We start from the raw sequence: 11952 nt of genomic DNA, 5'->3' as shown, positions 1-11952 counted from the left end.
TGTCACCAGATCACCCTAGATCACCCTTCTTGGCCCCAAGGTATAGCCCAAGCCTTTCCTGCTCTGGACTCACCTCCAGGCCACCTCCTCCAATCTCGGCTAAAGGTCCTCTGCTTAGTGCTAACCCCTACAACCTGATACTGGAACCCAAGTCTCTCCTGAGTCCAAGTTCCACTCCCATTAAAGTCTAAGGCAGGCTTCTCGGACTTCCCCACCATCTGTTTCTCACTCAGCCTCAAGTCTGGAGTCACACCCCATAGCTAGCTGGATCAGCAAGACCTGGCCCTTCCCACACATGACCCAGTACCACAGCTACAGCCCCTAGGCGGTCCCTACCTCCCCCCTCCTGGGTACCCAAAAATCAGATCATCATTCAGGGCCTACACACTCAGTGACAGGCCCTTTGCTTCAACCTCGCCTCCCCCAGGCATGGCTCTAATTTAGTGTTGTGGCCTCCACAATCCTGCAGCTGGGCCCACTCCGGGCTCAGAACCTTGGCAGTGACCATGCTGTGCCTGTCCTGCCTCTCCGGCCCTGTGTGCACAATTTAGCCCATGAGTCAGTCCCGCTTCCTTAGACGGAAGCTTCCTCAGGGAGCTTCCTCAGGGAGCCCCAGCTCTGTGCAAACAGATGGCAAGGAGGCCTCCTAAGGTCTTATTCCAGGTCAGCAGAAAAGACACTAAAGAAGCAAGGGTCTGCTGCCCTACCCTGAAGATGATCAACCCCATAACGGGCCTTCATGGAATAGCCATTAACTAACCCATGTTCTCCACCTCAGGAAGCCACTGACATCTGCTCCCCAACACCCCCTAAACTGAAAGCAGGCTTCCTGGCCTGCTGCAACCCAGCCCGATGACCCTGTTAGGCCTGGTGGGCAATCACAACAGCACTAAATCCCTGTCCCAGCAAGTGAGATGGCCAGTGGGGGTGCAGAGCAGAGAAGGCAGGCTCCTGGCCAGCCTAGAGGCCTGGGGAGAAGCTGGTAGAGGTGGGTGGAGGCGACAGCAGGGTCCCAGGGAGAGAGCCTTGCTTGGCAAGGTCTGGTGTGAGGCTGAGCAGGGCTGTGTGTAATAGGCCTTGGGTGAGGCCAGTGGCCAGTGTGTGTGCTCACCTCATCCTTGTACTTGGTGATATAGGAGTAGATCTCATGCAAGGCGCTCATGCTGTTGAACTGGCTCAGGTGTAGCCGTGACTGCTCGGCCAAGTATGCACTCATATCCTGGTCGCTGATGGCAGGCATCTTGGCAATGTCAGCATAGTACCTGCAGGCATACAGCAGGTTGGGGATGTGAGTTGGGTCCTGGTCCTCAGCCCGCCGCCTACCCGCTGCATGCTCGCCTCACCTTTCCACCCAGCTCTTATAATTGGGGATGTCCTTGGCATAGAGCAGCTTGTTGGAGGGTGAGTCCTTGCCCAGCTTGTGCTCGGACGTGGAACAGGAGTCCATGAATGTCTGGGCCACCACCGACAGGCAAGCATCTGTGATACTGCTCTTGTGGATGTCAAACACGAACTGTGGGTTCTTGATCACGTTCACCCAGAAACGCAAGGGCAGGCTGTGGGCGGGTAGGCCAGATGCATGGTCAAACAGGTCTATAGCACCCTTTTCAGACAGCACAGGAAAAGGGCCAGTCAGCAGCCTCACAGCTTGCTTGGTTCCAACACTCACAGTGGCCATGAATTTCCTGAGGAAACTGAGGCCCAGATAGGGGGTCTCTTGCCACTCACACTCCTGAAGGGCAGTCTCTCCCCATGATCACATGCTTAGATGCACACTTACACACAGTCGCACCCCTGCTTTTGCCCAGGAAGGGCTCTAGGAGACACATCACCACAGACAGCTGACCTCTGTGCCCAAAATGACGCTTCTAAGACAGCCATCAATTGGGTTATCTAATAGCCACAACCCACATGTAGCTTTTAAAATTGAAATTAAATAAAGTTAATTCAGAGTTTTAATTCAGAGTTGAAGTAGTTACATGTCAAATGCTCAGTAGCCACACATGGCCAGCGGCCACTACTCTTGACAGCACAGATCAAGAACATTCTGTCATTGCAGAGAATTCTGCACAGTGCTGACCTAGATGATGCTGGTTCCTCTGGTGCATCCGTGGAACCCCTTTAAGGCCCACAGGCAGCACAGGTGAAGCTAGAGGCCCAGAGCTGGTAGCATTTAGTGGCAGCATTTAGAGGCCAGAGTGCTGGGAAAGGTAAGACTACCACAGGACCAGGAACAAAGAGGAAAGAGGCACAGGATATTCTCTGAAGAGGGGCCAAAGCTGCCAGGGCATGTAGTCAGGCTCAGGGAGAGAAAGCCAGACTGGGCAGTGGCTGCTAGTAGGTGGGATGCTGGCTACCTTGAGGGGTGAGAGTGTCAAAGTATTTGCTGTCACCACCAGTGTCATGCTCATCACTGCCAATGGCTGGTATGAGCCTGGCCCGCCAAGCCCATTTCTCACATCTGTGCATGCCATGCATACCCAGGGACACACAAAGCACACGTGGGTGAACACACACATGCACATATGCGTGCATACACCCAGCTCCCACATCAAAGGGAGTCCTCCAAGTTGAAGCAGAGGCCATGCCTAGACCTGGAACACAGGAAGCGGTGGATACCCCCCAGATGAGTCAGCTGGGAAGGCTCACCTGAAGACGGGCTGACCACAGCAGGGAGACAGCGAATCCAGGCCAGCCATTCCCTTCACCCATTAGGACAGAGCCTCCTGCAGTAACTCAGGCCCCGCCTTGCCTGGCTGTGCCCCAGGGCCTCACCTGGCCTCACTGCCACAACCCCCCCGCCCCCCCACAGGTACCAGTTGCTCTTCCAGGTGTGGCGCACATCCGAGTCATGTATCTGGTGCTGGTCAGCCTGTTCATCCAGGAAGTCGAACATATACTTGATGGCCAGCGGCAGGGCCGAGCCTCGGTGCGCTGTGCTGAAGATGGTCTCAAACAGGTCATCCACAAACTTCTGCAGCGTGCCCTACAGGTAGGAGAGGTTAGAGAGACCCAGGGCACCACTGGAAGCTCCTCCCCTCCTGGGTGGCCTGGGAAGCCAGTTGTGCTACCCCCACATCCTTGCCGCCTGCCCACCCAGGCCTACCTTGGTGGCCAGGAGCCGTGTCAGGTAGATCTCCGAGACCATCTTGCTGCCGCGGTCACCCTCACGCTGGTCTAGGTGGTCGTGGTTTTTCACCAGGTGCCACAGCTTGGTGCCGCTCTCCAGATCAGGCGTGATCATGGGTGTGCGCGAGCGCAGGCTGTCAGGACTACTGGCTGTGCGCAGCATGCTCTCTGCAGGCACCATGCCATCAGCTAGCAGGCCTACTGCATCCAGCACCCACACCTCACCCTGGCCCTGGCTGGGTGGCCCTGGGCTAGCAGCAACTCTATCTGACCCTCAGTTTCCAATATCTGAAAACTAGGGTCTTCAGTCCACCTTGCTGGGTGGGAGGGGACAGAAAAGGACACACTGTGTGTGGGTGTGCATGTAGGAAGAAAGGTACAGCCTCCAAATTAGAGGAAAGGCCAAGTGTCCAAGTGACAGGCTGTGATGTAGCCCCTCCCAGCCTTTGCATGGCCCTGCTGCAAAAGGGCCCAGGGGAGGCGTCCTGCCCAGGTCAGTGAGCCATACCCGCTGCCCCCACCTGACTCCTCACCATATCTGCTGAGGGACTTGGTGAAAGTGGACGAGTTGGAGATGTTGTAGGCAGATGTCTGCTTAGGCACCAGCGCCACTGAGGACCCATCTGTCACCTGTGGGCAGAGGGTCAGGAGATGCATAACCTACTATTGGGAGCCGTAGTGATAGTTTCAGCCCTTCTGGGTACAATGCCTGGAGGCCAGTCACCTCACCACACAGTTCCTCACTGGTGCACCTCCAGGGCTATTAAGACAACCAGATGGATTTAGTGCAGGGCCCAGAAAGGATACACACGTCCCCTTTTCTCTCTGACATTTGTCATCTACCTATATAGCCAGGCCTGGACACCAGCTTCTGCACTGCCCTTTAGCTCTGAGGGAAGAGGCTGGGCCATGGCCAGAGGGTGGGAGGTCTGGGGTCACCTGATAGTGAGCCAGCGTGTTCAGCCTCTTCCAGTCATTGTCGATCTTGGTGGTGACATCCTCATCCTGTAGGATGATGCGTGCCATGCGGCCCTGGCGCCACTCTGAAGGGAAGGGGAGCACTGAGGGTTGGGGCCATAGGCAGGTGCCTCTGCTGCCCCCTCCTTCCTTGGTCTCACCTCTCAGCCCCAAGGAGTACAGGCATCCTGGGGGCACTTGGTACAGGGCCTTGAACAGCAGAATAATGAAGGGACAAGGCTTCTCCCTCTCTCCCTCCCTCCCTCCCTCTGAGCAGCTCCCATCCTTGCTCAGAGCAAGAAGCACATGCCCCTGCAGTTAAGCCCTGTGACCTGCTACAGCAGCTGCCCCATCCCGGGCAGCCCAACCCCCATGTAATGCTCTGCCTTCGAGTTCTAGGAAGCTCTTCCAACTCCTCTGCCTGGCATTTGAGGCCTCCACGGTGGCCCCCTCCAGCTCTCCAGCCAAACCTACCATAGGACTCTCTGGCCCCAGACCTACCGTGCCTCCACTAGCCCTCCCTAGCTGTATGGGTACCCCCACCTGCCTGGGTCATGAGCCACAGCACCATCCCCCAGCTCCGATGGCCCATCCTCCACCTAGAGTACATAAGAACCCCAACCCCAGCCTCTCCCCTGGACAGGGCAGCTCCTAAGAATGCTCCCTGATTCCATTCTCTACTCCACCCTGGCTCGCCCACACCCAGAGCAGAGCCCAGATCACATCCCTTCCCTCAAGCCCTCCTCAACATCCCCCTGCTACATGGCCTCCAGAAACCTCCACCAGAGCTCAGGGCCAGGCCTGGACCAAGAGACTCTGCTTGGACTTCTCCAGCTAAGCCTAGTACCTGTGGCCCACCAGAAATGCCCCCTGGTGCTGCCCCTCTCCTGGGCTACACATCTGGGCATGGCCACTGCCTAGAACTCAGCACAGCCATGCTACCGTGAGAGCCTCTCTCATACTCACCTAGGTCCATGTCTCCAGCCTTGGGCCGCTGGGAGTAGGGTACACCCTTGTACACAGCATCTAGCAGCTTCTCCTTGACCTGTGTCACCGTGTCGCAGTTCAGTCCCTTCACCGGAACCTCAGGCGCGTTCTCATTCTCAGGGTTCACACAGTTCAGGGTCTGGGGGTGGGGAGGGATGCAGCATCAGCCCCCACCTCTCACTTGTCAGGGGTCAGGTACATGGGAGAGTGTGGAGGGGGCAGGGCAGGATGCTGACCAGTACTCACCAGTGTCTTGTAGTCAATCTGCTGCCGGATGAGCTTGTCCTCGCTCAGGGAGTAGCGGGCCTCGCCTGTGATGGCGTCAATGGGGCCCTTCTCCATCTGCTGCTTGATGGCACAGTACAGCATGAACAGCGGCTCCCCCGCGCACTCCTGTAGCCGTAGCAGGCGGGTGGGCGTTAGGTGGCAGCCAGGACCGCCAGGGGCTTCTACTCCTGCCCACCTACTCCCACCCTTCCAGTGCCTCTGCACCTTTCCCACAAGGAGAAATGCATAATATTTCCAAATTCTTTTAAGGACGCAAGTTCTACTTCCTGGTTGCAGAGTCCAAACAAAGACTATGCAAATGAATAAATAAGTTAAACAGACCCATGGCTCCTATGAATGTTGATGTGAAAAATCCCAATGAGACCTTAGCAAGGAGAGCTGGGAGTATATTAGAGGAGAACATGAGGTGGCCAAGAGGGGTTTATGCCAACAAAGACCAAAGCCCTGAAATCCTACCAGCTCAGGCCTCAGCAGGCCTACTGCCCCAGTCCCCAGCTGATCCCCCAGCACCCCACTTGCCAGAGCCTGACCGAGGTACTGGCACTGCACTCTGGAGGAACCTGTAGCCTGCGGTCCCACTGTTACAGCATGGGCGGACCGTGAGCCATAAACCCTAGGCATGACCTTGATCTAGTGGTTGTCGGGGACCACCTGATTGGGACCTCCGCCTCTGCAGACAGAAGGCTGCCCGCTCCCCTATTACTTGAGGTGCAGAGGTACCGATCCAGGGCAGCTCTTCAGCACTGAGGGGTGTAGGAGCCCAGAGTCAAGGCCCCATGGAGTGGTCCCTGGGCACTCAGTGAAGGTCTGCTCTGCCCATGCCCGCAACTGCTACTCCCAACACTGCAGCCACAAAAGCTGCCTCCTGCTCCTCCAACCACCTCCTGTCTCACTTCAGGGCCTTGGCACCTGCTGTCCCTAGAAAAATCTCTCCCTCAGGTCGTCAATGGCCCTTCCAGACTCCACCCAATGTCCCTTCTCAGAAAGGCTCTTCATGACCACTAAGTCAAAGCTGCTAGCCCGCATCTCAATCAGGGCCCTGCTACAATCCCTGGTCCCTGTCGTTCTCTTTGCTGCCATCTACCCACCGGAGTGAAATCTGCTGGGGAGCCAGGACACGGTTGGCTCATCCGCATCATCTCTCAACACCCAGCACAGAGCCTGTGCATGTGTAGGGTTCCAGACACTGCTGGACAACAAATGCCACGAATGGGAAGAGGCTCATGTCTTTACATCAAAGTGAAGAAAGTCGACATCAGAGCTGGCCAGTCCTATCTGCCCCAGGACTGCTCACAACTACAGGCGCCATGCTGCATCCCCTGCACAGGTGAGGCCCCACCTAAGTGTGGGCACAGGGTCCTTTGTCACCTTGGCTGCCTGATGGAGTTCAAGTGTGCCCCAAGCAAGCAGGATGATGGCCTCTCCCCCGTGCCCTTGGGACAGAAACAGCGGCTTTGTCCAATAACCAGTTGCCATGGGCATGTTGTTAGCATCTACAATAATTAAAGAGACAGCCCAAGACTCCCAACAACATGTCTGTCTCCAGAATTAGGGGTGGGTGGACTCAGTCCTTTATATTCATTTCTGTGCTGTTTAGATGTGCTAAAATGAGCATGGATGACTTTTTTAGTTAAACTTTTTTGTTTGTTTCTAAAGACAGCAATGAATTAAAGAGATTTGGGTTGTTTAAAAACAGTGTGTGGCAGTCTAAAAGGAAGTGAAAGAAGCCAATCTGAAAAGGCTACAACTGAATGATTCCAATTGCCAGACATTCTGGAAAAGGCAAATGGTAGACACAGTAAAATATCAGCAGTTGCCAGGGGTTAGAGGGAAAATGGGGTGAACAGGTAGAGCACAGGGGACTTTTAGGACAGTGAAACTACTCTCTGATATTGTAATGGTAGGTCCATGTCATTATACATTTGTCCAAATGCACAGAATGTACAACACCAATAGCGAACCTCACAAAAACTATGGACTTTGGGAGATAATGTTATGTCAATGTAGGTTCATCGATTGCAACTGATAAACCACTCTGGCAGGAGATATAATAATGGGGAGGCTCTAAGGGGGTACAAGGTATGTGGAAAATCTCTAACTGCTGTTCGATTTTGCTGTGAATCTAAAACTGCTCTAAAAAATAATCTGTCTTGCCAAAACATGGACCAACGGATAAAAAGTTGTGTTATCACAAGGAGAAATTTTTCTTTCTTTTTTTTTTTTTATCTATGAGATGATGCATGTTAACTAAATCTTCTGTGGTAAATATTTCATGATATACATAAATCAAACTATCATCTTATATACCTTAAACATATACAGTGATGAAAATCAATTACTTCTTAATAAAACTGGCAAAAAAAGAACAGTGCAGTCATACCTTGGTGTCCTCAGTAATGGGTTCTAGTCACATGTTTGAGTCCTTTATATAAAATGGCGTAGCATTTGCACACAATAACCTATGGACATCCTCCTACTTACTTTAAATCATCTCTAAATTACTTATAATACCTAATACAATATAAGTGCTGTGTATATAGTTTTTATACTGTTTAGAAAACAATGACCAAAAAAAATCTACCTGTTTAGTACGGACACAACCATAATAGGCCTAACTACATAATACACATCAGTAACAATGCAACATCTTTTTTCCTGAATATTTTTGATCCACAGTTGGTTGAAACTACGATGTGGAACCTGCAAATACAGAGGACCGAGTGTATCCCTTAAAAAAAAAAGGAAGCCTGTGGCACAAAGAAGTCCGTGGCCAGCTAATGTGAACAGGAGTCGTCCAGGCCAGTGCAGTGGGTGTGGGCAGGCAGGGCCAGCCTGGACATCTTCACTGCATGGCCCTGGGCCAGTACCTCCTGCCCAGCATATTTCCTCATCCATATGGTGAGGGGGCAAACAAGATTTGGGAATAGGGGAGTGCTCTGAACAAATCAAAGCACACCTTGGTCCTGCTCAGTTCCTTTGATGAGACCCCATGGGGACAACAAGGGTGGTCATTCTCCCAACACTTTGCCTTCCCCTCGCCATTTCCCTCCTTTGCCAGGCCAGGTCTCCCTCTTTCTCCACCCACTACCTACTACCCAACCCATCCCTCCATTAGGTGGCCCCCACCAGAGAGCCCGAAGCACAGCTCCCCAACGGTAGCTCCCATTCAGCCACTCTGCCTGTGACATCCTGCACCAGCTACACTTGCCCCATTTGCTGTAGCTTGACCCTCCACTCAGCCTTACACAAAATACAGCTCAACCCAGGTCCTCAAACTGGGTTTGTCAAGCTGAGTTTCTCAGCCTGTGAGACTCAGGAGCAGATAGGGGTCGATGCAGATGAGACAGCTCAGACCCAGCAGTCATGTTTTCTAAACCTTGCGTCTACTGGCTTCCTGAGTGCAATTTAACAAGCATGTAAATACGTCACACACAGTCTCACAAAAACTTACAGGAAATGCCCAACTTCGTGTTACTGGCTCCCAGCTCTGCATAATGAGAACCCCAGCGTTTACTGGACACTCTCCAAGGGCCTGGATTCTGGGATTGCCGAACCACCTCCAGCGAGTCCCACCGATGAGCCCCACCACAGTCCACCTCCCGCACTCCACTCTGGACCTCATGCCTACCTCAGGGCTGTCACTCCCTCTGCCTGGCTAACTCTGTCCTTTCCTTCATTCCCTTATTCAAACCGCACCCACCCTCTCAATATCCACACCTTTCTCACATATCCCAATTCCCATTTGTCCTCTCCCCAGCCAGACAGGACTCTCCTCTGGGCATCTTTAAGCCATGGGAGCCTGAGCCCAGCAGCATTCTTCACAAAGGGCTGAAGGTCCCATAGGCTGTCCCTGATTCAGTAAGGACACGGGAAGCAGAGATCCACGGCCAAGAAGCATCCACAGGGAGATTCAGACCCACCCTCAGCCACTTAGGCTCCACTGCCCATCACCATGTCTGTCCACAGAGCACCTACTAAAGTCAGAGGTCAGGGGGCCCTGCCACTGTCACAATGAGAGAACATCTTCCAAGCCTTCAGATTTCAAGGGGAACAATACAGTAGTGTCTAAATGGTCTCCCACTTTCTAAGTGCAGGTGACTAGTCCAACTTCTTACGTATGGCCCAAACAGGATCCACCTAGACCCATATCTATCCTACAACTGCAATTTGTACCCTCTGGCCCCTACCCCATTCTGAGGACAGCCACAAGTCTCCAAAGCCCATCTTCTGGGGATGATGGGCTTCCCTCATCCTGAGCAGGTGTGTGTTTGTGAAAGCCTTCCCTACAAGGGCCAATAGGAGCCCCAAGATGCCTCCCCACGGTAACTCAACAATGGGTGCTAAACACACAGAGGTACCCACTCAGAGTTCTCCTCCCTCCTTAGCTCCACGCCATGGGCACAGTGCAGAAACCTAGATCTGTATCTAAAGTCCAGCTCAGCCAAACACTGGCCATGAAACCTGAGACAGCTTACTTTATAGCTGGGGCATCCATTCCTGCTGGGTGAAGCCTGGACAGTCTCAAGGAGAGTCAGGAAAGGGGCCAAGAGGTGCACATCCTGGGAGAGTCCACGCTGAGGCTCCAGCCTCCTCTGAGCCACTTTGGCCGTAGACTGCATATATCTGTACATCTCTCATCTCCTGTTTCCCTTGTACCCATCCATCTGCCCAACACCCCCTCAGCATTCTCTCCTTCCCGGCCCACCTACCTTGAGAAATTTGTACAAAAGGAAGGTGAACCAGTTGGTCAGCATCTTTTCTGCCACCGACTCAGTCCTGGAGACAGACATGAGCAGAAGTGACATAACTCCCACTACCAGGCCTACCGACCATGACCACCCCACCCACTTCCTGTGCACTGAAGGTCAGGCCTTAAAAGGCACCTATGGGAGCTGGGTGGCTAGGGGGTTGCTGTGGACATCCCAGCCTTTGGCACTGGAACAGGTCTCTAAGAATGACTCAGGCCAATAACTGATGGCCCCAGACAAAGGCATGCCCCAGAGTGGGGCCCCATGTCCAACATGTCTGGTCACCACTATTAACATCTGGTCAGAGGATGCTGAGGCTTCCCCTAGAACTGCAACAGCAGTGCCTCTGGGGAGGGTACCCAGCAGGGCCTCTGGCGTCTGCAGGTAGGAGGTGTGGGCTCACCGCCGTAACAGTAGCTTGGGGTGGTTCTTGCTTTCCAGGTTCTTCTCAATGAGGTCAGACAGCAACTGCTTGAGCACTCCCGTGGCATACTCCATCTCGCCCTGTAGTGCCGTCATGATGAGCGAGGCCACGTTCCCACGGTCACGCATGGAGAAGCTGCGCTGGGCCTCCAGCGTGCGGATGAAGGTCAGCAAGAAGTGCTTTTTGGTCAGCAGCTGCCCAAACAGTGTCAGTGATTTCTCTACGTTGGCCTGCACCTAGTGAGGACAGGCGCCTGCTCAGACCCACACTGGGGCAACCAGCACTGTCACAAGAGGTAGGGGTTGGGAAGATCTTTAGGCCAAGGAGTTGTCCAAGTCAGGTGTACAAAGGTAGAGCAAGTATAGAGAATAGGCCTCAGAGGTGGGTGACATGTCACCGTGACAAGTGTCCAGACCCCAACTGTCCTCAGCAGAATGGATGTAGCCTAGCATCCACCTGAGAAGCCCACTGCAGGCAGAGACCCTGGCATACCAGCATCAGTGAGAGGTGCAGAATGAGGGCCTGCTCCTGCCTCCCTCTCTGGGGCTAGAGAGGTGAGAAAAAGTAGAACACAGGCTGGCTCTAGGGGCCTCTGCTCTCTCTATCTGTACCAAAGCTTATCAGGACAGGAGGTTCCCTAACAGGCAGACAGGTGACAGGTCCCAAGTAGAACACAGTAAGAGCTAAGAGAGCAACTGGACCAACACAGCAGATGGCAATAATCCCTAGGGCAAAGTCTGAGTGACAGGAAAGTTCATTCAGGTTCAGCTTGAGAGGGAACATCGCACCAATGAAACTGTATGGCGAGCAGACACCCCACCATGCGAGGTGTGCAGAGATGGGATACCCTCAGGTAGATAGCATGACACAACTGACTTACAGAGTCCCTGGCTATTTCTAGCTGGGACCTGGGCTTCTGGACTGCCATGGAGGACCCCAAAGGATATGGGAGCTAGCCTTCTACCCCCTGGCAGGCTTGTGCCAATGTCTGCAGAAGAAAGCTCAGCTCTCCGAGGGCCTTCATGCCATGTCAGCCATGTGCTCCCAGCCTACACAGCCACAGAAACTCCAGCTGGGCACCCACACCTCCCAGCATACATGGCCCAGGCCCCTGCCCAGTAACGCTTAGCAATGAGAACTACCCAGGAGATAGGCCAGGTGAGCTACAGGGGGTCCATATTGGACTAGAAGGTCCCACAAAATGAAGGCTGCCAGAAGGAGGCCAGCCACTGAGGTGGTTTGCTGGGATGAGGTCCCCCTGCCCCAGGCTCCCCTGCCCCAGGCCTCTGCCAGCCCTCCCTCTTTGCTTCCCAGCACCCCCTCGTACAGGCTTGGGCTATCCCTCAGACCCTCCAGCTGCCTGCCAGCACCCAAGGAACCCTGAGGGCAGACAAGGAATGAGCCCCGGCCAGTAGCAAA

The 11952-nt window shown here is 53.9% G+C and overlaps 1 protein-coding gene across 2 annotated transcripts in view; it reads right to left on the bottom strand.

Annotated features, from left to right (window-relative positions):
* PLXNA1 (plexin A1) overlaps window positions 1-11952 on the bottom strand; it is a 52315-nt gene that overhangs the window by 4065 nt on the left and 36298 nt on the right. For both annotated transcript variants that reach the window (XM_036229752.1, XM_036229751.1), the window contains 10 exons: window positions 10513-10769; window positions 10071-10137; window positions 5320-5466; window positions 5053-5212; window positions 4069-4172; window positions 3663-3759; window positions 3107-3297; window positions 2817-2986; window positions 1344-1556; window positions 1112-1262 (listed from right to left, as the gene is read on the bottom strand). In XM_036229752.1, the coding sequence (XP_036085645.1) occupies window positions 1112-1262; window positions 1344-1556; window positions 2817-2986; window positions 3107-3297; window positions 3663-3759; window positions 4069-4172; window positions 5053-5212; window positions 5320-5466; window positions 10071-10137; window positions 10513-10769 (1557 nt within the window). The remainder of the gene's footprint in view (window positions 1-1111; window positions 1263-1343; window positions 1557-2816; window positions 2987-3106; window positions 3298-3662; window positions 3760-4068; window positions 4173-5052; window positions 5213-5319; window positions 5467-10070; window positions 10138-10512; window positions 10770-11952) is intronic.

This window comes from Rousettus aegyptiacus, unplaced genomic scaffold, assembly GCF_014176215.1.
Source record: "Rousettus aegyptiacus isolate mRouAeg1 unplaced genomic scaffold, mRouAeg1.p scaffold_m13_p_12, whole genome shotgun sequence".
NCBI lineage: Eukaryota > Metazoa > Chordata > Mammalia > Chiroptera > Pteropodidae > Rousettus > Rousettus aegyptiacus.
The sequence above is the reverse complement of the archived record's forward strand: the minus strand, read 5'-3'. Positions and strand labels throughout refer to the sequence as shown.